General features: G+C 30.8%; 1 protein-coding gene across 1 annotated transcript in view; it reads left to right on the top strand.

The window, feature by feature from the left end:
• The window catches only part of LOC126736578 (receptor-type tyrosine-protein phosphatase F-like), a 134,394-nt gene that overhangs the window by 71,319 nt on the left and 35,343 nt on the right, over window positions 1-27,732 (top strand). The window contains exons 6-18 of the mRNA XM_050440979.1: window positions 171-387; window positions 450-571; window positions 626-809; window positions 5,993-6,301; window positions 6,360-6,613; window positions 15,298-15,370; window positions 15,433-15,632; window positions 22,918-23,139; window positions 23,513-23,792; window positions 23,845-23,956; window positions 24,012-24,133; window positions 27,153-27,262; window positions 27,323-27,430. Of these exons, the coding sequence (XP_050296936.1) occupies window positions 171-387; window positions 450-571; window positions 626-809; window positions 5,993-6,301; window positions 6,360-6,613; window positions 15,298-15,370; window positions 15,433-15,632; window positions 22,918-23,139; window positions 23,513-23,792; window positions 23,845-23,956; window positions 24,012-24,133; window positions 27,153-27,262; window positions 27,323-27,430 (2,313 nt within the window). The remainder of the gene's footprint in view (window positions 1-170; window positions 388-449; window positions 572-625; window positions 810-5,992; window positions 6,302-6,359; window positions 6,614-15,297; window positions 15,371-15,432; window positions 15,633-22,917; window positions 23,140-23,512; window positions 23,793-23,844; window positions 23,957-24,011; window positions 24,134-27,152; window positions 27,263-27,322; window positions 27,431-27,732) is intronic.

Genomic DNA, 27,732 nt, shown 5'->3' on the forward strand with positions numbered 1-27,732 from the left:
TCCAACAATACGCTCTTAACATAATTTGCACCGAATTTTGTAACATCCTGTATAGCTTTTTAAAAATTAGATTTTTAAGCAGATATTATCATGCTTATCATAAACTATATAAAATATCTTCCATATTTCCATGATTTTTTTTTTTTATTTTCGACCTTTGCTTATTTTAGGATCCAAATGATAAACTTTGCAACTTAGATCAAACCCAGCTTTTTATATACACTTCTGACAATATATCGGAAAAAAAATATTATCAATTAAAAAGTTACCAGAATCGATATTTGGAGTTTACAGTCGATCACTTAGATCCGAAGACAATTTACAGATTTGGCTTATTAAATCTAAATGGAATGATAGATTTGGGCTCTTTTTCAACGACTGAAGCAAGTGAGTAATTAGTATTTGGGTTTGAGATGTGCTTTAAATTAAAATAATAATAAAAATTTCAGAGCCCTCTGCAATAAGAAATATGAATTTTGAGGTTGATATTATTAGAAAAAGAATGAAATTAACTTGGGATCCACCAATCAATCACAATGGAGATATACAGCTCTACAATATAACTTACAGAGTAAGTTGTCCAATAACGCTATTACATTATAAACAAACATTCTTAATGCTTTAGATTTACTATATCATTTGTCAACGGTGGGGTCCAACAAATAGTTTCAATACTTCTGATGGACAAACAACTTCTTATACATTCGATAACTTAGAATTTTATGTGGGATATAGCGTAACAATAAAACCTAAAAATGCTGCTGGATATGGTCCCGAAACAAACAAATATATAAATATAGAGCAATTGGGTTTGTATATTTAATAATTCTGCTATAATATAGTGATGTAATGCTGGCTAGTAAAATAAAATTATTAGACAGTGGGTAACTTATTATCTAGTTTTTGCAGGAAAAATGTATACACATGTGCTATTTGCTTAACAATCCTGTAACATAATTCATGACGTCATTTGTTGCAACATGTCAAAAGTTGTTTAAAGAAATTTTGACATTTAAACATAAGAATATAATTTATCTATTGACCAACTCAATTATTAATAATATATCGATATTTCATCATATTTCTTTAGGTTGCAAAATGGTTTTTTTGATTTTCATCACTAACTTTATTTTTAGTTATAAAATTGTAGATTAGATATTTGCCTATACTTGCCTATAAGGATGAGTTTTGAGATTGTAAATTCCTAATAAAGTATAAAGTATACATTTTATTTATTTCCTTTTTTTATTCATAATTTTTTTTTTATTACATTTACCTATAAAGTATACGTTTCTCCAATTTGATGCAAATCTTAGATCGTAGGTATGGCACTGATTAAGTTCTCCTATAGTTAATTTGGATATCAGAAATATATTTTTAATATTTTAAAAATATTTAAATTCATTTGAATTTGAGTTTGTTGATAAATATAATCTGCTGGAGTGTTGTTCTTTCTTTACTGCTTCATTTCGTACTCTTTCGTATAATTTATCAAATTTGTTAATTGGGATATTTCATTATTTCCTGAAAAAGTCCCTTTACATTTTTATTTGAATATTCAACAAATCTTCTTATAGCAGGAACAAACGACATAATAATTTATCCTTTTATTTGATCTACGTATTTTACGTTGTGATAAACGTAAAATTCTATGTGTACTAGAAATTCACATAGAATTTCTAGTACTACTTTCTACTTTCGATTTTTAAATTTTCTGTTAAGTGCTATATTATGATGTAAATAAATACTCACAAATACTGGGTACTTACTTTAAAAAAGAACACTTTGCTAATATAATACCTACCTTTAATTCGATTTATCTGTGCATTTTTTATCTAATATAAATTTGGGGTAGTTTTTTAGTGATTAATCACCTTCACGTCGGGGTACTTTGTTTTTAATTTTCCTATATCTAAACAGCTCTTTAAAATTTAAAATCAAGGGTTAATTTGTTTTAAAAACAAAAGTACACCGTTAATTTCCTTTTAAAAGAGCTTTCCTAGGTACCTAAAGTGGCATCATCCTATTTAAAAAAATTAAATAGAGTGAAATTGTATATAGATAAAAAGTATAGACAATTTAAATATTTTTTTTCTGGCTTTAATACTTTTACTTCCATATTTTATTTATGTGAAGTGCATTCTGTTTTTGGAATAACTTTCCATTAAGTTTTTCACAAAACCATTGTGAGACCTATTTTTAAAAGTCTTTAGTAGATATATGAGTATTGTATCGGTTGAATGAGGAAACTAGTAGTATTTTTTCCGCTGGTTATAATGGCGAAAATAAAATAAAAATTGAATACCGCGTTCGCGAGTTAACCCCTTCGTAGGTCCCGAACCTTGTCTCGGTCTTAGCAAAAAACAAATCTTCCAGGTACTTAATAATTGGGTCTGAGAAAAAACAAGGAAGAATTGGAGAAGGACACAAGGATGTAGACAGGCCAAGAAAATGATATCAGACCATGGCGGCTCTAAAGCAAGGCGACTGCTAAGAAAGACCCGACAAAGTAGCAAAGACTTGGTGAGAATCCTGACCGGACACAGAGTCTAAACAGGCATCTACACCTTCTTGGTATAAGAGAAAGCCCACTCTGTCCGAATTGCGGTACAGGGGAGGAAACTTCATACCACATACTAGATATCTGAGATAGGTGGAGTCGCCTGAGAAGGAAAATTTTCGAAGCAACGACACTCCAGCGGGAAGATCTTAAAGATCTGGACTGGGAGAACGTGCAAGCCTTTATTAAAAGGACGGGCCGACTCAGTGGAGACCGCGTATGGGGAGTGGAGGCGTAGGGGTGGGTGATTCTGGGGTTGTCGAACTGTCCCTTTTCGGCCTCTCAGGCCTACTTGCCGAGCTCTCGCTGCCCCACCCTTACTACTACTACTACTACTATGTTAAAAAGTATAATTTTTTTAATGGAACACCCACAATGCGAAATTCTTAATCGATAGTAAATTGACAAACTAAACAAATTTATTAAATAACCTTTTAACTTAAAATTATAAAGCAGTTGATGATATTTTAAAATCGTCAAGGTCGTTAACAAATCGTCAAACGTCAGTATCGTTTATTTAACTTTATTATTACATTTAAATAAAATAAATAAATTAAATGCTCAAGAACATGCTTTACAAATGCTATTGCTCCAAGCCCGCTTGTAGCTAGTGGCTCAGGCAATGATTCTGCCATCAATATTTTTGATTGCATCAATTATGCTTAACTAAATATCTTCAAGAGTATCATATCGCCTGTTCTATGTTCTATCTTTTAAATAGCCCCAAAAGAAAAAATCCATAGGCGTTATGTTATGTGATCGATGAGAGGCATACGGACAGGTTAGTTGATAAAAAACGGCCATCAAAAAGGTCGTGTAATAGGATATCAAGCAGAAACTTCAAAGATGAAGTTTCTGCTTGATATCTACTGACTATATACTTTCAACAAGAGTTGAAAGTAGATCTATTGTCTATCTATTTAAATCATCTAAAAAATTACGAAGTCTGACAGTCAACATTTCGACGTGCCGCTCACCAGTCAATGCGCCTTAATAAAATATAGGACCTACAATTCTTGAGCCCATTGAACACACCAAAACTCTTGCCTTCAACACATTAAAGCATCCCTGCGGATTACAAGTATGAAATTCATCGGTTTTCTTGACTCTAATAATGGTTGTTTTTCCTATTTGACAAACCTCTGTTGGAGTAATTTTATTTATCGCTCCAAAGAATTAAGCGCCAAAAATTAGCATTAACCCTCACTTGATAAGTAAGCCATAGACAAAACTGAATGGGTCTTTCTTGACTTGCAGGCACTATGTATGTCTGTGTCTATAGGGCACGATCTTATGCTTTTCTCAGAATGATTTCTAAATATATTCCAAAAACGATAATGAAGACTTATTCCACTTTCTTGCACTAATTAAGTAAGTTAGTCGGATGAGCTTCAAAGTAAGCTAAGACATTAACTTCAGTTGCTTCACATATTCTGAATTGTTTCTTGGTTCTAGTATTTTTAAATACATTAACATTTGATCTAAGTTTACGATATAAAAGCAAAAAGTACCTTCGGTCTGGTAAGTTACGCATGATAAATAAATCACTATAACGTTCACGAGCTTGATGACTATTTTTTCGATGCGTGAAAGGCATTTTCTCCTAAAACACACAAACCTTAAGTTATTTACTTAAGAAACATCAAAATTGTCACTTTAATCGTGGTGACATTTATAAAACAAATGACCATTGTATATGAAATTAGAGCCACCTTGGCATTTTAGAAAAACATTCAATTTCTTAGTTATTTTTAAGTTTAGGTCATATAACAACTTTGATTTAGAATTCAATTTACTTTATTCAGCCCCATTAAAAAATATATTTTTTAAAAAATATTATTTTTTAAGAAACAATTCAGAATATGTGAAGCAACTGAAGTTAATGTCTTAGCTTACTTTGAAGCTCATCCGACTAACTTACTTAATTAGTGCAAGAAAGTGGAATAAGTCTTCATTATCGTTTTTGGAATATATTTAGAAATCATTCTGAGAAAAGCATAAGATCGTGCCCTATAGACACAGACATACATAGTGCCTGCAAGTCAAGAAAGACCCATTCAGTTTTGTCTATGGCTTACTTATCAAGTGAGGGTTAATGCTAATTTTTGGCGCTTAATTCTTTGGAGCGATAAATAAAATTACTCCAACAGAGGTTTGTCAAATAGGAAAAACAACCATTATTAGAGTCAAGAAAACCGATGAATTTCATACTTGTAATCCGCAGGGATGCTTTAATGTGTTGAAGGCAAGAGTTTTGGTGTGTTCAATGGGCTCAAGAATTGTAGGTCCTATATTTTATTAAGGCGCATTGACTGGTGAGCGGCACGTCGAAATGTTGACTGTCAGACTTCGTAATTTTTTAGATGATTTAAATAGATAGACAATAGATCTACTTTCAACAAGAGTTGAACATCTCAAACCCAAATACTAATTACTCACTTGCTTCAGTCGTTGAAAAAGAGCCCAAATCTATCATTCCATTTAGATTTAATAAGCCAAATCTGTAAATTGTCTTCGGATCTAAGTGATCGACTGTAAACTCCAAATATCGATTCTGGTAACTTTTTAATTGATAATATTTTTTTTCCGATATATTGTCAGAAGTGTATATAAAAAGCTGGGTTTGATCTAAGTTGCAAAGTTTATCATTTGGATCCTAAAATAAGCAAAGGTCGAAAATAAAAAAAAAAATCATGGAAATATGGAAGATATTTTATATAGTTTATGATAAGCATGATAATATCTGCTTAAAAATCTAATTTTTAAAAAGCTATACAGGATGTTACAAAATTCGGTGCAAATTATGTTAAGAGCGTATTGTTGGAGTTAAAATAGGACTTTTTTCCTATAAATATGTGTCTTAAAATGCACCCCCTTAGAGCTAAGAAACATCAAAATTGTCACTTTAATCGTGGTGACATTTATAAAACAAATGACCATTGTATATGAAATTAGAGCCACCTTGGCATTTTAGAAAAACATTCAATTTCTTAGTTATTTTTAAGTTTAGGTCATATAATAACTTTGATTTAGAATTCAATTTACTTTATTCAGCCCCATTAAAAAATATATTTTCTTAACAACTGGCGAATACGTGGTTCGAATTTTATTTCATTTTCATTATCGTAATCAATGGGAAAAATACTATTAGTTTACCTATTTAACCTACTTTGTAGCTCCCATAATAATGAAGTTAGTAATAGTGTCGAAGTAACTTTAAAACTCTATATATTCCTGAAACCCTGCTATTATTATATTTAAATAACTAAAGTACATTAAAAAAAAAAGTTTTAAATTAATTAGTTATTCCTTTAAATTAATTATTATCTTTTAATTATTCCATGCATTTATATAAGAATATGACCTTTTAACAATATTTTAATATACACAACACCTACAGCTTTTTCTCAAGTTACCCTTTCCATATTTTAGATAAAATAACAGCAGATGAGGTAACAATAAATAGAATAACTCCTGGCGAAACGGAAGTCACTTTCGGATTTCCTGATTGCACGAAAAGGACAGGTATTTTATCGGTTTCTATCAGTTATACGAGTGTGAACAGTTGGTGTTCAAATTCAAAAAGATTTCCTGATCCTATTAGACTAGAAACGAAAAGTACCATAACAATAGGTGGTTTAGAACCTTACTGCAATTATACCGCCTCTCTGCGTTTTTATAGAGGTGATAGAGAATTTTCAAAACGGATTAAAACAGCTAGTTTTCAAACAAAGGAGTCTCGTAAGTTAGAAACTACTTAAGCAATATTAACCAACTTAATTTGATATTTTGCTTCCAGGGCCCAACCAAATATCGGCTTTGCAATGTTATGAAAAAAGCAGTAATTACATTGCTGTACGTTGGTTACCTCCTTCTCCACCTACTGGAGAATTAATATCTTATTTTGTTACTATTTTGGAGACTGAATTTTGGATATCAGATTCTTACATAAAAAGGGAAGAAAACATTTCTATAAATAAATGCTACCTTTTTCCTGAATATCACTGCGCAAAGTTTAATAATTTGAAGGAACAATTTGTTTACAGAGTCGAGGTATGTACGTATATTATTTATTTTTACATTTGTGTAGATTTGGGCATATACAGTGTGGCCCAAATTGGGTGTACATGTATGGGTATCTTGGAAACTATAAGAGATAGAAAATTGGTTAAATGGGAAAAGTTGTAGGGTTAGTTACCAATTAAGTGCCGCTTTCAGAACGATTTCATCTTTTTCCGATTTTCAAATATTTGGAAAAAATCAAAAAGTTGGATTTTTGAAAAAGGGATTTTATTTATTTTAACGTATTTTTAAAATCTGTAAAAACACTATTAGGATAACTTTTTAAGGACAATGCATACCTGAATTCAGTTTTTGTTTTCGACGTTTCGGATCTGAGATTCCATCCTCAACTTCTTTTTTTCTTGTGGCGGTCATTTTGTTTTTTTGCTAAATTAAAAAGATCTTTTTTTTTTCCTTAAAAATGATGTATAACACTTGAGAATTATGAAAACATTTCATTCTTATGTCAAAAAGTTACAAAGTTCATTTTTCGCGGAGTTGGCCATGAATGCGGAGGCCATGACTACGGTGGCAATTTGTCGTATAAGCAATTATTATTGTTTAATGCTTTAGCGTCATTTACTGGCAATTCTGCAAAATATTATTTATTTGATTTAACTTTTTATCTTGTTTAGTAGTTCTTATATTGTTCATTTCTTGTTCTTGTTCTTGTTAGTGTTAAATAGTTTTTTCGTATCTAGGTGTTTTCGTTTGTATTTAGTGAGTTTCGTTCAAATTGTAATTTCCAAAAATCGCCATGCGATATACCAGTGAAGAAAAATTTGACATATTGGAATGTTATATTACATGTAATAGGAATACTAATCTTGCAATCGTCAGATATTTGGAATTGTATTCTGAGAGACAACTGCCATGTACAAGACTATTCGCTATGCTTGTCATGAATCTTAGAACTCATGGAAGTTTTTAAATACCAACGCCAAAAAATTATCAAAGGGACAATGAATCTCGCGATGAAAACCTTTTAGACCATTTTAATGCGAACCCGAAAATATCGACTCGAAAATCTGCAACTGATATGAATATACCAAGGACTACCATTCAAAGAATCTTTCTTTGAGTGGTTTTCTTCTAAAAAAATCTATATAGTCTATATAAGTCTACTATTGTTCTCAAGGTTTAAGGGAGAACTGTAGAGTATTCAACAGGCATAATCGTCATTTTTGGGCTACTGAGAAACCTCATGAAGTGGCTTACGTTCAGCACTTCAGCCACGGCTACAAGTAAGATTTGGATTTAATGTATGGTGTGCTATGTACGGTAAGTTAATTATCGACTCCACAAAATTATTTTCAAGTAAAATGCTATAATTGTTTTTAGATAAACACCTTATTGGGCCCTTTATTAATCACCAAATACTGACAGGTCAAAGATATTTAAATCTTTTGGAAGAGCAGATATTACCTGCCGTGAGAGCTATAATACCTGAAAAACAAATACGGAGTAAAGTGTGGCGTTCAAAACTTGTTAACGCAAGCATTTAACATTAAACTTATCGCGAACCGCGGTGCTGTAAATTGTCCAACTAGGTCTCCAGATATTACACCTCTAGATTTTTATCTTTGGGACAAAAAAGATCTTTTTAATTTAGCAACAAAACAAAATGGTCGCCATAAGAAAAAAAGAAGTTGAGAATGGGATCTCAAAACCGAAACATCGAAAACAAAAACTGAATTGAGGTATGCGTTATCCTAAAAATACTAATTTTCTATCTCTTATAGTTTCCAAGATACCTATACGTGTACACCCAATTTGGGCCACACTGTATATACAATGCAGCTCGTAATTGTCTCTTCCCCCTCTTATCTTTTGAATGCGCTTATATAAAAATGTGAAATTTGATACAAATCATTAGCAACCTAAATATTTATTATAATTTGATTCCTAGCTCATTTTGTAAAACTTAAATAAAAATATAATATATATAAAAATAAAATTAAATAGAAAATCACCCTATGTAGAACTATATATAAGGCGACCCATTGACAACGTGCCGCCAAACATTACAGGTTATTGGTTGGCAAAGAACTTTTCCGTAAAATCCAAAAACACTTCAAGTTTATTTCTGAGGATTGAACCATGTTTTGATGCAGAAAACATCTCTTTAAGCCAAATCTTTAAGCCTCTAAGTCGATATGTCATTCTTAAATAGAACTTTTAATTGTCTATATGTTGCTGCATAGTGTTTGAAAATATATCGGCTCTCTTAGAAAATATGTGGGTTTTGGTGCGTAAATGATTCTCGTGTTCGTGTTTCACATTTCAAAAGCCCGAGAGTTTAAAAGGGTTAGTTGATTTGCGGCGTTAATGACAGGGTTTCAAAGGGTACCGAAAAAGAACTTTTATGCTTATTCGCCGGACACTATCTTCCCACCATTACTATTACTAGTTTTCTGACTTATGCCTGTAATGTTTGGAAATTGTTGAACCTATAAATTTGTCAGTTAAGGTCTATTCAGTTGTAAAAAGGGTATAAATGATTGAGTTCCATTTTAAAGCAATGAATGTATAAATCGAATTGCAGTGCTGTTTAGGTCTGCAGACAAACATGTTTCTGGAAAATTTGTTCACGAATTGGTGGCTAAATATCAGCAAACAGGTAAATAAGAATAAATTCTGAATATAAATTTATTTACGGAGATGGATAATTGGCGTTTACCAAGGGCGTGACTCGTACAAGTGACCAACGAATATTAAAAAAGATTTAAGATCCTGTTAGTACAAGATGACTTTGATCGTCACTTGCAATTTTGCGAAATTATGATTGAAGAAGCGATCGAAGCTAATTTCCTATATAATGTGTATTTTTCAGATGAGTCTAATTTCTTCTTGAATGATTTGGTGAATCGCAATTGTAGTTACAGAACTCATCTAAGTATAGATTTTTCACGAAGCACACACACCTCATCCCACACGTATTAATGTATACGCTGTTATCTTTAAATTCTATTATAGGTACTTTTGTCCTTCCTGGAAATTACACAGGTAATATAGGTACCATCAGTGACAAATATCATGGAGAGCAACTCTATACAATAAATAATAACGAGACATAAGACATAAACGAGAGGTCAGTTAAGTTGGCCTCCTCAGTTGGATTTTTGGTCTCAAAAGGCTAGGGCAGAGACCTTATATCTACCGAAGGCTAGCGCAGTACTTTTAAAAGCTAGCGCACCAACTAAGAGCAGTTATTTTTTTGTGAAAAAAGGTAGCGCAGAGGACTTGTTAACACAGGCCTATCCTGTTTAGATAACAAAAAATATAAAAAGAATTTGCTTAAAAAAAAACAAATTTTTCTTATACAAACCTATTTTAATCAAGCAGACTGTGCAATTTGACTTAGTTTCCTAAATTGGCAAATATGTATAGAATATAACCTGAAATTTAACTTTTGGAATTAACAAGTAGTAAAAAACCTTTGTGCCATTAAACAGTTTTACACTTTATCTACTTTAAAAAATGTCCTCGGGTAATGTTGACACAGATGTCATGGAAAAAAGAAAATTTCTTCAGTAATAATGTTTATCCAAATTACAGAGGTACAAAAGTTACTATTGTATGAGTTTATATAAATAGAAATATATTATTTAATCATCTGGATAATAAAAATCCAAGATTTTAAGAATTCTAATAGAATATGTAAATAACATTGTTAATATATAACATATATAATGGTAATATCATAATAATAGTCTTGGGCATATTCTGTTTGTATACCAAAGACTGCAGTAAATAAAAATTAGTTCGATAAAAAAAAATTTGAAAATAGTAAACTTGTCTAAACTTCTAGTTACCACAAAGACTATAAAAAAATTCGATTTAAATATTTAAATGAGTAATTATATTATCCTACATATCAATATAAAAATAACTACAATTGGAAAGCTAATTATATCATATTTAAATTTTTCCTATATTTTTCCTTGACACCTACTTCCGGTATAACCGGAAACGTTACAACTATCAAAATATTTTAGTTGTGTAGCCCTCATCGACTATGCCATGTTGCCAAATTTTCAAAATTTTTGAAAAATTTTTCACATGAAATTAAAAATATGTCAAAAACGGTTACACAAAATATACCTAGAATTTCACGTGGAATCCAAAAATGTAAAAATATATAGGGTGTTCTATTTAAGATAACGAAGTTGACACCTACTCCGGTATAACCGGAAACATTACAACTGTCAAAATATTTTAGTTCTGTGGCCCCCATCGACTGTGCTATGTTGCTAAATTTTCAAATTTTTTTAAAGATTAGTTTTTGAGATATCGATCGCGTCTATTCGTCGTGAGGCACCCTGTATATATATATATCTCTAATCTCTATCATCAATTACAGTAATCAAATACAGAGATCATAAAAGTATAATCATATTCTAGATATTTGTTAAGTATTCACAAAATTTCTAATAAACTGTGATCTTGTCCTGTATCTTCTGTACATATCATTGTTTCACGAACAATTGCAATTCTTTTTCTCATGAAATATGTTAGAAATCAGCCTTTAGTACTACCACTATCTGAGCTACACACACTATATCAGCATACCATTTAGAATAACCATCTTCTTCGCCTGTTACAGAGAATACAAACTCAGATTCTGTATCCTCACCCATCAAATCATGATTCTTAGTACAACTTTCATTGTCGCTATCCTTTTCTGAAGCCGAATATGAAGACATATTTTCAATTTCTTCATCATCTATGATGTGAAATAAAACACCTGGATCCAGTGCAATAAAATAATCATCTTGATCATGAAATTTTTTATTCTTTACCATTAAAGTACGGTGTACAACTTAGGTACAAACAAAATACGCTATGTCGACGAAAAAATTAATAAACTAAACAACTACTTATCTTTTATTATAACTAATTGTTTAGTTTACTAAACCTAAACTTAACTAACTAACTTAACTACAACTTCTTTCAGATTTTGAAGAAGAACTTCTTTCATAAACAGTGTTTTTTACACTTCCTAGTAGTCCCTTACTAGTTTCCTAGCTCTACATACATCAATAGTTTTGAGGTACGGTTTTTAAAATCATCCATAGGTTTGAAAAATACGGATGTTTAGATTGTCATAAATTTGCTCATGTAGATACGGAAAAACATTTTTGAGAATAAGAGAAAGAAAGGAAAATTTGCATATATTTTAAAGTATAGTAAATAATAATAAACTGTAAACAACCCAAACATTTTTAGAGAAATTTAGAAATGATGGAACGTGCGAACGGAGAAAAAACATTAAGAATATTTTATATACTAATAAGTCATCCTTTTCTCTTCATGAATATCACAATGCATTTGTTACAATATGTTACTCAACAGAAAACATTTAAAAACACCAATTAAAATGCAATGTCCTCGAAAGATTAGTGTATGGGCCGGGCATTTCAGGAATCCTAATTGGCGGTCCTTTTTTATTGAAACTTAAATGAAGAAATATCTGTATATTGTATTCTATATATATACTATATATACAGGTTCGGGAATTGAAGATTACGTATTGTCCAAAATAATGACAACTCTGCTATCTTTCGCCGATAAGCGGCTGCCTCCTCAACAGCTTATATTTTTTTGTTAGGAGAAGCTTTAATTTTTGTTATGCAATTCACATCATAATAATCATGTTGAGATTACGATTATATGTAGGTTGTACACTAATGTATGTAAAGATTACATCAGAAAAATATTTTAGAAATGCCCGAACTTTACTTTTTACAAATGCCTGAACGTAATGTCTTTCTTTATAAGTTGTAATCCGAGTTATGAAATGTAAGCTTTAAACGTTTGACTCTAGTCATTTCTTCTGCATATTACCAACATCCTTAATTGAAGAGATATTTTAATAGTATTTTTACTGGAAACTTTTTAAATATTAAATCCATACTTACCATAAGCCTCACAAATTTAGTCAACTTTTTATCAAATTCACATTCAGGAGATGTGAATTTAAATTCTGCAAACCCAAAGTGTACTGCATACCTGGTTTTAATACGCAGGATATATCCTAAGATTAATTTTTACAGCATTTTGCAAATTAGGAAATAATGTGATTGATTAACTTTAATAACTCCTTGAAGGTCAACGAGAAATCCCTTTTACAAACTCCCCATTTTTTCAAGAATGTTCATTATTTAGTGCCCTCCTACTTTTATGCAAATCAGGTGCATGAGTTTTGTTATATTAGGGTTTATTGGGACACTTTTAGGTATACACTAACATAAGTTTAGATAGTTTCCACATAATCACTTCCCTTCATAATCTCTAGAAAAAATTAAATAGGTTCTTAAAAATATCCGGCCTGACGCTAATAGTAGGTCGGTCGCGCGGAATGGTAACTTTATGCCTGGCATTTTATGGATAACTTCACACAAACCATTTAATTATCATAGTAACTAAAAATTCAGAGATTGGAGGGACACAAAGTCAATGGTCCCTCCAATTTCTGAATTTTTATTATTAAGAGGTCTCTTTGAGAAAAATAGACTACTTTTTTTAATCATAGTAACTGTTCAAAGTTCCTTCTATGATTTTCAATACATAATTGAGCTCGCCTCATCCACGAGTTGCGACACGCATGGTCTAAACCAGGATGTAGACGAATTTCCTCGGCGGCAACATGTATCCGATTTCTTAACTCTTGTTCACTGTCACTTCGGTTACATCTACCAATGTTTTTAGGTGACCCCAAAATTAAAAATCGAGCGGATTCAGGTCGGGTGATCGAGGAGGCCATCCAACTGGTCCCCTCGGCCTATCCATCGTTCAGGAAATATTTGATTTAAATGCTCTCGCATTGGTTGCGTAAAATGTGATGAAGCATCAGCGTGAAGAAACGAGAAAAAAGTTAGGCTTGTGCCTAACTTTACTTCCACCGGGTCTCGAAGCGAATAAACCCGATGTGATTGATGTCTTGCGAAGCACGTCGGCCATTAGATCGGCGAGTAGATCTGTGGTTGACATGCCAACGGGCAGCCTCATGCATTTGATGCGATCTGAAAGTGTTTGCAAGCTTTCAGATGAGTCCGTTCAGCAGTGCCTAAATAGGTTATTTTCTTTGGGGATCTCGTATTATCGTTTTGGTTGGACTTATTTTTTATGTTAAATAGGTACTATTAATAATGAATCCTAACTAATATACTTTAGAAAATAGGCCATCGTCCTTTGAAGAAAAACTTTAAAAACAAAAGTCTTTTGCCCGATTTACAAATAAAATCAACGGTAGTATGCTGAATGTTTGGAAAGAAATATACAAGAGGGTAGTGATGGTAAAATAATGTCATCATCAAATAGATTTATACGTAGGTAATCTAAATTCAGGTAATTTGAATTTTCTTTTAGAAGCTCTCCATCAACACAAGTCGAAATATATATACGTTTGTAGCAAATTTTGAAAAATACGTACAAGAAATTCGAATTCATAAAATTTATTTATTATATTTTAACAAGCGACATATAATATAAACGACAATATATTGAATTAAAATTGAATTGAATATTTTAAAAGAATACTGCAATATTTTGATATTTTAACTCTAAAAGGATATAAGTATTTTTTAAGGAGCTCAGGATAGACTTAATATTCTTGATATACTTGTACTTTACATTTTAATAATAAAGTGATTGAAGTATTTGCTGTCTAAAAAAAAGAAGAATTGATTTTATATGAATAAAAAATCTGATTTTGTAGTTTTTCTTCTTTAACTACTTTCTTTTTTCTACATTCGGCTTTACCCGACTTTATCATGGAACCTCCCTGATCCCAAATCTCCCTGATAATGGAACCCTCCCTGAAAAAAATCAATAAATTCTATCTACTCGGTATAAAGCCATTTTTAAGAGGATAATGCTCCAATAGTTTTTTTTAGTGACTTTCGGTTAAGAATTTGGGCCCGGAATCTTTAGTTTTTTTAACCTCCGGCAAATTGCTTACGACGTATCTTTTTATCCTTAATTTCATATTACCATTTACTTACTTGCACTCCCCAAATTAAAAATCTACAAACCTCCACTGGTTGAAATTGTGTTTACCGAATAACAGGCAGATTTTCTATTGCCCAATAATGCGCATCGTGAAAATTGTGAATACCATTGCGTGTAAAAATTGCTTCATCCGTAACTAAAATGTTTATGGTAAAGTTTGAGTTACAAAATTAAAATTAGGCGGCATAATTTTAATTTTAATCACATGAAAAAAACAAAGTACTACTAAAAATAACAAACATCATTTGAACTTATTTACTTGTTAGTTTATAAACAAAATTCCACCTGAAAAAGTTGATTATTTCAGAATCTAATAATACTTTATTACATTTTTTTCACATTATTAGTCATAACCTATTCGTCATCAGCAATATATTTTTCAAGTTTATGCGTATAGGTTAATAATCACCTTGTATGAAGAGTCATGCGCAACTCGAACATGTTAATATCAACTGGAGAAATCTACTTTTGAGCGAAATTCATATTAAAATATTCCTAAAAATAATTTTCGTTAGTTAATTCTTTAAAATATTTATTAAATAGCCCATTTTCTTAGTTAATGCATTTGATTATACATAAAGATCTTAAATTAAGACCACGTTTTTTGATTTGCTTTTATACCTATTTAAAAAATATTTATATAAATATTTTTGCCTTTGTAGATATCTGCATATAATAAAGGCAACTCATTGCCAAGTTTAAAAGCAACGTTAAAGACTCTAGCTGTTATTGAAGGTATGTAATTTATTATCAAAAATCAAATTTTCTTTAAAAATATATTTAAATTTTCATTTAAGAACCAGGCCCTCCTCGTTCAATAATAAACAAATGGACTGAAGAAAATTTTCTGGAATTGACATGGTATCATCCAAATCACGTAAATGGAACTTTAACACATTTTAATATTGAAATTTATAAAAAGCAAAAGAAGAAAAAATATGTTGAAAAGTATGAATTAATCTCTCCGGCAAATTACCAACCTTCCTATTCAAAAACTGTAAGTTTTTAGTTTAAAATCATTAGTAAAATATTACATATATTAAAAACAACTACAAATATATAAAATATTCGCTAAAATAGTCCATGTTCTCTAAGTGACTCGGAAAAATACAAAATAAACATAAAAACGTCAAGTCAAAGTCACAAAAAATGTATTTGTGTAGATTATACATGTTTCACACTTAATCATAATCAGATCTAAAAATAAAGGAAACAAACCACAAACGTAAACACAATCAATCAAATACACCTAGCCCTAGACCCTATCTTCTAATAAAAATACAATGTTTAAGGCTTAAAAACTAATAGCATTTAAAAAAATACTGCTAAACGAACAACATATCCTAAAATCAAATACACAAAATAATAATGTTAGGTTACAACAATGGGATGGAAAATAAAATTTAAATTTCCAAATTAAAAAAAAATAATCGAATCGGAAGTCAAACCTAGTGAAATGTTGACAAGAGAACTAATGGTTTCCAAAAGCAGATTGAAATTGATGAGAAAATAAGAGGGTTTCTTAAAATTCGTTAATTCTTTACATCCGAATATTATTTTCACATAAGAAAAAGAAAATTATATTAAATTTTCTTTTTAGATCCTTTATTATTCAGAAAATAATAAGGTCAGAAATTATAAGGTATATATTTAAAATGTATAGAACAGATGCATATAATTAAATTTTCTTCAAATTCTCTCTTGAAGCAAGCTTTGCAAGGCGTTGGATACAATAAAATTAATAACAATAAAAATAGTTTCTGTTGTTATAAGAAACGATCACGTTAGTAAAAAATATTTACTAATGTGAAATCATAGTTAATAAATAAATTTTGAAGTATCATTTATATACAAGTTATCCTTTAATACTATACACTCTAGTAGTAAGTAATAATAATTCAACACGACGACGCGACGTGGCAAAAATTATATACCAATTAATATTAAAGAAAACTACAAAGAATGTATTGAAAACGAAAACGCAAAAAATCTACTGGGACAAAACTGTTATAACTCATTGAGAAATAATTTACAATAGATCAGATATCATAGTCTTTATCAAAAAAGAAAAAAACATTGAACATAATTAAGATAACAGTTTCAAATGACACCAACTTAAGAGAGAGTCGTAGCCAAAAAAGATTTGCACTTTTTTGGAAGTTCATGAAAGAAAAAATATGTATTCACTTCGGTGAGTTTCGATCCATCCGGTAGTTATCTCAAAAAACCTTAAATTTCTGCAAATGAACAGATTATACTTACGGCACAGGAGCCTGCCATATTGGGAACTTGCAGGTCCGTTCCCCGTGCTCTCACACGCGATTAGTTCACTACTTCGTTAACTATTCTATCCCGAACTAAAAGCGATACCAACCAAGACAACTTGTGATAAAAAAAATCACAGTGAGGCCAAAAATTACAGGCCAATTGCATGCTTGCCTGCTTTTAACATCTATCTTTAGCACCAACATCTGAAATCCTAAATCTGAATCAACGAAATCAAATCTTGGCATGGAAACATAATAGATGTAAAAAAAGAGCTAGCGAATGTAAAGAACTGCTTGCTATTGACTCCATTATAACTAGGCAAGTAAAAGTTAAAAGAAGAAATCTGACAATAGCCTGAACCGACTACAAAAAAAACTTGACTTACTCCCACATTCTTGGCACATAAAAGTGCTTTAGTTATACAAAATCGATCCGGCCATAATCCAGTTTCTTAAGATCAGTATGGGAACCAGAACAACGCTTAATATAAAACAGATGAAACAGATGAAATTAAAATCCAAAGGGGCAACTTCCAAAGCGACAGCCTAAGTCTAAGTATTTGAAAAACCATCAATCCAACATGTTTCGAATATAAAAGATGTCCATCATCATACAGGGATACTATAAAAGAACTAAAGAAACTTATAAGATATAGATTAAAACTAATTTTTAAGGTGTTAAATTACGAAAGGTATTAAAATTATTTACACGTTTTTTATTTACACGTTAATTATTTACACACAAATTATTTACGTTTTTCTTAAGAGACAGCGACAAAGATGTTTAGAAGATGCATCTACAAGTACAAAGAAAACTCGATTTTCATCGTCAAGCAGCGAATCTAGTATAAATATTCGCAAATCGGACTAGAAAGTAGTTCTGAAAATGCCCAGGCGGAAGATCGACAGGTAAATAAGAGAAGTGTTCAAGTTAATATTAAGGCCACAATGAGATCAAAATATGTTGAGTGTAACATATTAAAAGTAGCAACTAAGGGAAAACAGAAGCAAATAACACCAAAAGATATAACGAAAACAAGCTATTCGCCCAGCTCGAGTTCAGAATATACGACGTCCTACAAACCAACATCTGATGACTGTACTTCATCGGAAGAAGCTGAAAAAGAATTTAATAATAAGAAAAATGTAGAAAAGCGGATTATTTTTCTCATAGAGAAAAATCCGAAACTATATAGTGGGATACCTAGTCACTCATATTTTATTCTTGACATGCTTTCCACAAGATGCCAGCTAACAAAAATTGAAATTGTTTTTGAAGGTGGTAGACAATGGTACAGTGAAAACATCTTGACGAACTTGCATTGTCTCATTTATTTAATGTAACACGACATTTCGGTTGGTAAGTATTTCCAACCGTTATCAAGTGTAAACTGACAGCAAACTACTATTCTATAGGCTTATAAACTAGATGTGTGCAGCGATGTGGAAAGGAAATTCATCCGTGAAAAGAGTTGGGGAGAGGACACGCCTCTCTCTAAATCCTACACTGTCCTGAGAGTAGAGACTTCCAGATGCCTCATAGTTCTATTTTCAATTTTCCTTTTTCTTGCTTCAAGAATGTAATCATTTAAAAAATTATTATTCGAAGATATAGATTTTTTGGCGCCAAAGTTTTCGGTGGTTATAAATTTTTTTGTACTTAAAGCTGCAGCTAAAATTGATCTCTTCCAATAACAAACTTTGTCAGTTGGAGACGGCTCTTCGCTCCTACGGTGGTACCCACATTAAAAATGCCACTGCATGTTTGCAACCTCCCTCCGATGCCGGACAATCATGACAATTTACCTCAACAACTGTTTTTTGCAATTCATCGATTACACAAGATACATTATAGTTTTTCGCCTTTATTTTATGTTCTGAGGTAACATTGGATTTTAAATAGCATTTATTATTAGTACGTTTAAGTTGAACATAACCCACAGCATTGTCTCCATAATGTTGACGGGCAGACCGAAAACAATACAAAAGACTATGCAAATGGGGAGAATGTTGTATTTTTTATTTTAATTTTAGTAATAGGCATGCATAAAATAAACCTTATTAAAACTACACTCGGATAGAATAATTATATTATTAACTCCTTAAAAATTTTTTCAGAATATTATAAGAAAACTAAAAAAAAAAGCCATCGAATATAATAAGATTTGCATTTATTTTATTACATTTTAAAAATAGAAGGAAATAACCTGGACACGATCAACAGAAATTTAGTATTACATTATAAAATGTATAATGTTATATTTAATACATTATACTGTAGGGAAGGATGGCCGAAATTTTTCCACATTTAATTATAAAAGAAAATTATATTTACTACAATTACTTATATTTTACTACAATACTATATTATAATGTATAAAACACTTACTGCTGCATTTTAATACCCCTGATAAAGTCTCGATTATTATTGAAATAGTTCATTACCATAATAATATCTGCTTCCGGCATATTGGAGGAATCTGCCTTAACATAATCCATATCGCACATTTTTTATGACAAAGTTACAATAACTACTCTATAAAATAACACAAAAGGGCACAGCACTAATTTACTTTGCAATGCTGCAGATAAAATTAAAATTATTCTGAATCTAAACTATTCTAAACGTATGCATGCCTGCCTCTGCTTGGCCAGTCTAGACTCGAGAGATGCTATGACGTCACAGCGGTAAATTTCCGACGCGGGAAATATTTTTTTATATTTAAAAACGTGTAACTTTTTTAATTTTTATTCAATCAAGCTGAAATTTTTTTTATGTGGTATGTGTAGATAATACTTCATAAAAAGGTGAATAAAATTGTTTATGGAAATTTAACTGAACGAGCCTATTAGATTTTATATTTAAAGGGCAAAGACTGCGTTTTTTAGCCTTTTCAATCTCTTTACAATGTTCCGTAACACGAGTGGAGAATTTTCTACCTGTCCGATGTAAAACACAATCACTGAAGAAGTTTTTAGGGTATCTTTGATTTTAAAACTGATATTAATAAGATGAGAGCTTACAATGTTTTTTAATTTATGCGATATCGGACCCCAAAAAGGCAGTGAATCATATTTGGTTTCTTTATGTTCTCTAAACACAAATAAATTTTTGTTAAGAGATTTATTTAAATGATTGTTATAAATTTTATTTATAAGTTTAGGTGAAAAATGTTACTTGCAATTTGTTTAATGATCTTTAACTCAGAGATGAATTCTGTTTTTTCCAGGAGGGCTGAGAAAAGTCTGAAAAAAAAAACAAGAAGCACGTTTCTAGATATGGGGTGATTGGAATTATAAAGGATGATGCGGACAATACTTATCGGTTTACGATATATCGAAAGTCTATTTTTATTGTTGAAGCATTTTAAATTAAGATCAAAAACAGCTAGTGATTTATTTCCCTCTATTTTAAAAGTGAACGTTATTGAAGGGTGTAGGGCATTTAAACAGGTTATAAAAGTGTTTAACTCATCTTTATCCCCTTGAAAAATGGCAAAAACATCATTCACGTATCTTTTGATCAAGAAGATGTGGTGAAAAAAGGGCTGTTCTTAATTGTATGTTCCAAATTTGACATAAAAACCTGCCAGAGGAGGTAAGCTTGAACCTATTGCGACGCCCGTATTTTGTTGGTAAAAAGATCTATTCTAGTAGTCTAGTATTCTATTCTATCTATCGTAGAACTAACTCAACTAAAAGATATAGATGACAATATAAATTTGAGACATACTAGCACACTCGTTAAGAAGATCTCTTACCAACGATATACATTATACAATCATCTGGGGGAGGGGGGGGGATACTTGGGAATAGATTAGAGACGTCAAACGAAACTAGAAAGATTGCAGGTGTATATAATATATCATATATATATATATATATATATATATATATATATATATATATATATATATATATATATATATATATATGTGATATATTATATACACGTGCAATCTTTCTAGTTTCGTTTCATCTATATATAGATTATACCCCTCGTTATACCTTACAATTCTTGAGCAACTAGGGCTAAATGATAAAATGATAAAATACCACCATATAAACATGAACCCCAAGCAATGGTTGAAAACGAGAGTTTACTAAGATAAATCGATATAAAATAATAAGTACACAATAAGCCAGATCTAATAATTCTAGACAAAAAGGTCCAAGGCTTACAATTAGTAATTTCACAGTGCCCCAAAATTGATTAAAACATAGGTAAGGCATATAATGAAAAACATAAAAAATACCGACCGCTGGCTAACCAATTAAAAGATATGGGGATTAAAACTAGTTGAAAGAAAACCTATTGTAATTTCCTTCAATGGTATTGTTAATGCTTATTGTGAAACTTAAGTACATTTGAAAGAACTTAACATACATATTTCAATACTTACTTATGCCAAAAAGCGGTAATTTTGGGTACTACCGACGGACACCCTCTACCTTAAACTGAAACAGAAATTGATATTTACTGTAAAAGTGACGTAATATCCAACAAAATAAGTAACTAATTATAAATTATTCACAACAATATAGATTTTTCTTAATAACCATAATAATAAAAAGAAGAATTTTTATTCATATAGTTATTTTGATAAAATTTTTCTACAATGGACAAACATTTTAAAAAACTCGACTTTTTCAATTTCAGTTAAAAATTCCTTTAACCTTCCTAAAAACACTTTATCTACACACTTCATTAATAGTACATATAAAAAGGGCCCCTTTTCAAAATCAGGGGTTTACTAGATGAGTGCTGTGAGACACATTAAGATTCGAATCTAATTCATGTACAGGGTTCATCAACACATGAGTTATTATAATTAATTCAAAAATTCTAATGAGGTGGATACAAAGTCTCCTTTTGCAAACCATTTGTTGTCCTCTCAATATTTCACTGATATAATACAGGATAATATTGAACTGGTAATGTTGATCTACACCAAGGGTATTAAGCTTGATTTATTTCTGGTGTCAATAACAATGAATTTTCACCTTAAATAATATTTAGCGACATGGTCAGTGTAGCTTAGTGGACTAACTATGTGATAGTGGATCTAATGATATCGTATTACGATTTACGTTTATAATTTTTTCCTTTATTTTTAGATCTGATTTCCTAATAGAGGGCAAAAAATGTCTAATCCTATAATTACACATTTTTTGTGGCTTTGACTTTGTATTTTATTTTTATTTTGTATTTTCTATAACACATATACGGGCTTAGCCAACGAGGGTCTTGAGTGCGGAAATAAGTTTCCCCTACTCCGCCTTTATTAACTAGAGTTCAACTTAATTTGAACATAGGGAAGACGGCTACATGCGGCGGATTGCTGGGGAATCAAGAAATTGATTAAACATTGTCATTATCTCTTTAACCTTTTGTAGTCAACTTAACGTTATGTAGTCAATAGACCTTGAGTCACGAGCCGAGGCTCTTGAGAGGGCTGAGCCGTTCCTATAACTAAATCCTGAACGCAGTTTAAAAGTAAATCACAATAGATAAACGCTATTTAAAATTGATATCGAGGATATTAAAGAACTGAGACAGGCATAGGTCCGTCTAAAGAATTGGACAACGTGACCCTGCGATTGAAGTTGGAAGTTGTGGATAGCACTTCATACAAATAATGCAAAGTAACCATATTTAATAGTAAATAGTCAGGTTGGGTACTTAAACGAAAAAAACGCAGCAAAGACGATTAGGATAGAAGCTAATGTGTTAGCAAAGTGATGAAGATCGTAACTTGGCAACACAAAAATATCTGCAATCCTAATAAATCAATTATCTTCCTAAATGAATTATTTACAATACACAACCGTATTTAGTACAGATGTATTAAAAATTATCATTTATTTCAGCTATTTCTATAAGGTCATTTTCATAAGTCAGATAAAGACATTCTCATTTTTCGGAAAACATTAACATTTCGCTAATTCATGGAAATAAATAAATTAAATAGTGAAAAATAAGGTTGAATCATATAATAATATAATTTATTTTAGATTAAAAACTTGCCATTACCAGAAGAATTTACCGTTACATTAGTTTCAATAAATTTTAAACAACAACATTCAAAAGAAAATCCTACTATTTCCATAATGAGTCCTCCACCAATACCCAACGATACCGTTAATATCAAGAAGGAACAGAATGTCATCCATTTTGATTTTAATGAAACAAAATACGACCGGGATTTTTACAGATTCTTGTATATTCTTATAGGAGTAAGTATTTATTTAATACATATGACTTAAATGAATGTGTCTTCATTATATTTAAAATTTCATTTTATAATTATCACTTCTATTAAAAATGATAAATAAAATTGAAATATGAGCTCGTGAAGAAGACAATATAAAAAATTACACTATTGTTCTGTATTTTTCGCCTAAGCAGCAACAGTAACTTTAAGCGTCGCATTTTTGTATTTAAGTCAATAAGACAATTTTTTTTTAGGAAATTATATAATTAATAGATTTTCGAAAAAATATATTTTTATAACTTAGTATTATTAGCATATGGAAATAAGATATTTACTATATATTTTGCAAAAAAATTAATATTATTTATTGCCTTTGATTTAATGTTTATTTTTAGCAATGTCGATCTTGCAAAGATAATTTAATACAATTTAGAGCAGAGCTAGAAACCTATCATAAAGCTAACGATAACATCTACGAAGGAGCCTCTATTGCCAATGATTGGACTCTTATTTGTAGTTGTGAATACGAACAAAAATCTAAAAATTGCCGATCTATTCAAAACAATAATACAAAATATCCTATAAGCCACAATGAAAATTATGTAATAAGTTTTATTTGGATTTACAAATTTGCTGGATTGGTTAGAAGTAATTATATTATAAAAGATACAGAAAGTAATTGCCTAGAAAAGTTAGTTTATAAAAAATCTTATACTATTATTTTCAGATAAGCCTTATACTGATTCAAAGAGATCATTTTTTCCAGAGATTTTCTTGAGTTGTTCATTATTGTTATTTTTAATAATAATCATTGTATCTGTTTACTTTGTGTCAAAAAAGTAAGTACCTAAATAATTGCTTTAATATATTGGAACTAAGTTTAAAATTTTGCAGATATAACTTAAATATTTTATCAACGTCTTATTTATGCACATGCTTTAAATTAGGAGAAGTAACTGTACCAAAAAATGAATGTTTGCCTAACAAGTCAACAGACATTCTTACTGAAGCCACATGTAAGTTTTAGTAATATAGTATAAGAAAGGCAACTTTCTTATATAAATCCTGTAACTTGCTGTTATTATGCCAACTGGTTTTAATATTCAGATTACTTAAGATATACCTGAAATTTTCTCATTAAGTCAATCATGTCTATATAACTATCTCAATCTCTCTTATCTAATTCAATAACTCTTTTTTTATTACTCTCATCAAAAAGGTCCCTCTTAATAGAGATGCACTAGTAGTTTCAACAAATATTGAAACTAATAAATACTAAAATACCAAAGAGCTGATAAACTGCTTATAACTAAGGCTCTGACATCAGTATATTGGCATTTAATGATTTTTAAGTTTACCAATACCACAAAATTGTAATATAACATTATATCAGACGGTTAAACGTAGGCACGGTCAAATTTATCAAACTACTATAAGAACTTTAAATGCCAGTTAAAAGGTTATCTAGGATCTTTAGAATTACGGATTGCTGACAGATACCCCTATAATTTTGTATACTACTTTTGTCACCAGATTTACATATTATAGCGTTTTTACCGTTCGTTTCGGTTGATGCATGAAAAAAAACTTATTTATAATACACTTACAATACTAAAAATATTTACTTAATACTATTTATTTAGATTTTTGAAGTCAAGCCAATACTCCGACTTGAACTGGCGAGTATTTCTCCTTATATTCTAGCAAGACCATTGGTCCAAAAAATTTGCTTCCACGTATCTTCAGAGATGTGCGGTGTGCTAAGCAGATATATTTGCGGCGATCTGACATATGAAACCAATTGGGTATATTACTAGTAGTACGGATAAACTTTGTTAGAGTAAAAAAATATACATAAATAAAACATACCTTCTACACCCTATCTACTACCACTCACTACACCTTTCAGATCATTTTAATGACGTCAGGGAGTGATTTCAATAATGATATTTTAGTGACGTCATCTCATATTTTTCAATAATTTAGAGAAATTATAAATGTAGTTCATTATCGATTCTCTGTACAGAGTGTCCCAAATTCTAGGATTATATTGCGTAATTAGAGCTACATTCCATAATTTAATGCTTATTAAGACGCTCTAATTTTTTTAAAACTTCGAATTATTTAATGAAATACGAAAAAAAATTAAAAAATATTTTTTTATCCTGAAAGTTAAGGAAAACATTTTAGAAATAGTTGAAAACGACCCAAGAATGAGTGCTAGAGCCATAACAGCTTAAGTTGAAGTTTCTCATAAGTAAAGTGTGAAAAACAATACGACAAGGACAGTATTATTCTTGTAACTATCATCGGGTACATGCCCTATAACCTGAAGATCACCCTAGAAGAGTTGTATTTTGCAAGTGGCTTTTAGAATAGTTCGGCGAAATTAATTTTGGGTACAGACGAGGCCAAATTTGCACAAGAGAGAGTGCAAAATTTTTGCCAAAATCATGCTTTGGCGGTAGAAAATCCGTGTGATGTAAAAAGATCTAATTTTCAATATAAATTTTCATTAAATATTCGCACTTGCATGGTAAACGACATGCTTATAAGACTTTACTTTTTTTCACCTAGACTAACCGGAGAAATTTATTTAGATTTTCTTCGACACAATTTGTTACAATTATTAGAACATGTTCCTTGTACATATGAACTATTTAACTTAATTAAAAAAAATATAAAATAATTTTCAATAATATGTAATTCTCTTATGACGCAAGGTAATGCCATCATTTTGAAGAGGGGTGAGTGCAATCTAATTGAATTTAACGCAGCTAAGACTCAGGCTACCATAAAAGATGCCTGAAAACTACTAAAAGCTGCCTCTGTCACGCCAACACCTATTATGTCCGGAATTATTTTGCCCTATCTTTTTTTTTCGGAGCTATTTACATCTGTGCAATAAGTCTTGGCATGACCGTGTGGAAGGAAAATGAAAAGCGACGCATTCTCAAAAACTTGGGGCTCTCTTTATAACGAAAAGGCTGTTTACACCGCAACAGTTTTTAACGCTTTAGTAGGCTAAAGTTCGTTCATCTCTTGAGTATTGCTCTCACATACAGCAGTAGAGTTCTCCACCCTAACACATGTTCAAGCTGCTTAATTCCATCTAGAAGAAGTCTCTACATCTTATAGGAGATCTAGAGATAGCTGGAAGCTTGGATAGTTTGGCGCATAGAAGGAAGGTGGCGAAACTGGCTCTGTTTTATCAATATATATATATTGGTAAATGCTCTACCGAACGGGTCCATGTTATTTCACCTAAAGCTATCCACGCAAGATCTACTCAACGGTCGGATGCGACTCATGAATAACAAATGCACCTGCAGACTCCTGGAACATGTCTATATCAGGATTTATTTTTATGGAGAAGTAAAAATCTGTGGAATCAACTATCAAAGTACGTCTTTCCCAAATATTACAACTTGCAAACTTTAAGAAAAATATCCCCAGACACCTTTGTAGCACTGGCGCTACTCGTTATACTCAAGTATCATAGGATTTTTGGTGTATTTCGTAAAAAAAAGCTCACAAACATTTGTGCAAAAGTGATTGGCTTATAATTATTCACCTGGAAATTGTCTGTATTAATAAAGGATAGGTATAACTAAACATCCAGTAACTAGGAAAGATACCGAATATAAGTGTCACTAAAATAAATTAAATTTCTTCGTCCCTTAGGAAGTACATATATTTTTTTGTTGGTTTTTGAAGGTGGTAGACAATGGTACAGTGAAAACATCTTGTCGAACTTGCATTGTCTTATTTACACTTGTTTACACTTGATAACGGTTGGAGATACATACCAACCGAAACGTCGTGTTACATTAAATAAATAAGACAATGCAAGTTCGACAAGATGTTTTTATTTTTTTGTTATTATATGGGCTGTCCTATTTTATGGCACAATTTGTATGTGAAGCTTATTCATACTATATTAGAGAATCTTTATTGTTAGTTCAGGGTATAAATATTAAACTCTAAATTATTGATTTCCTTATTAAGCTTATGCTCTAAAACTTAATTTTTCAGATGTTAATCAAGAAGAAATGGGGTTAAAGAAAGTCGGACGCGTAAGACCAGTGTCTCGAATTATTTTTAAGCCACTTGATCTTTTAACTGAAAATGACGTTATTTGCCCAGTAAGTAAATTTAAAGTATGTAAGTCCAGTATCTTGAAACATAATATTCTTGTATTGTAGGGAGTTCCACTTTTTAAGACTCAAAACTCCAAACGAATAAAATTGGAGCACTTTTCAGACTATCTTAAAAGTGCTATTAAATCAGGTGAACTGCTGGCACAGCATAATGTAAGTACTAAATCTTATTTTAGAACAAAAAAAAATTAGATGAACATATTAAAAGAGCGTAAATATAGACCGAAACCGTTTTTGCAGGGTGTTTTGAACTACTGAAAATATCAAAACTATTTAATGATTATAATGTTTTACCTAGAAAACCATAATATACTCGTAAAATTTAATCAAATTATTTTTATCCCGATATAAAAAATATATCAGTTTTTTTTTATTATAAGATCTTAAAAGTATCTTCAGCTAACTGACGTCCAGAGGAAGGTATATACGAAGCTTATATACCTATTAGGTATATA

The sequence above is a fragment of the Anthonomus grandis genome, chromosome 5 (genome assembly GCF_022605725.1).
Source record: "Anthonomus grandis grandis chromosome 5, icAntGran1.3, whole genome shotgun sequence".
Lineage (NCBI taxonomy): Eukaryota > Metazoa > Arthropoda > Insecta > Coleoptera > Curculionidae > Anthonomus > Anthonomus grandis.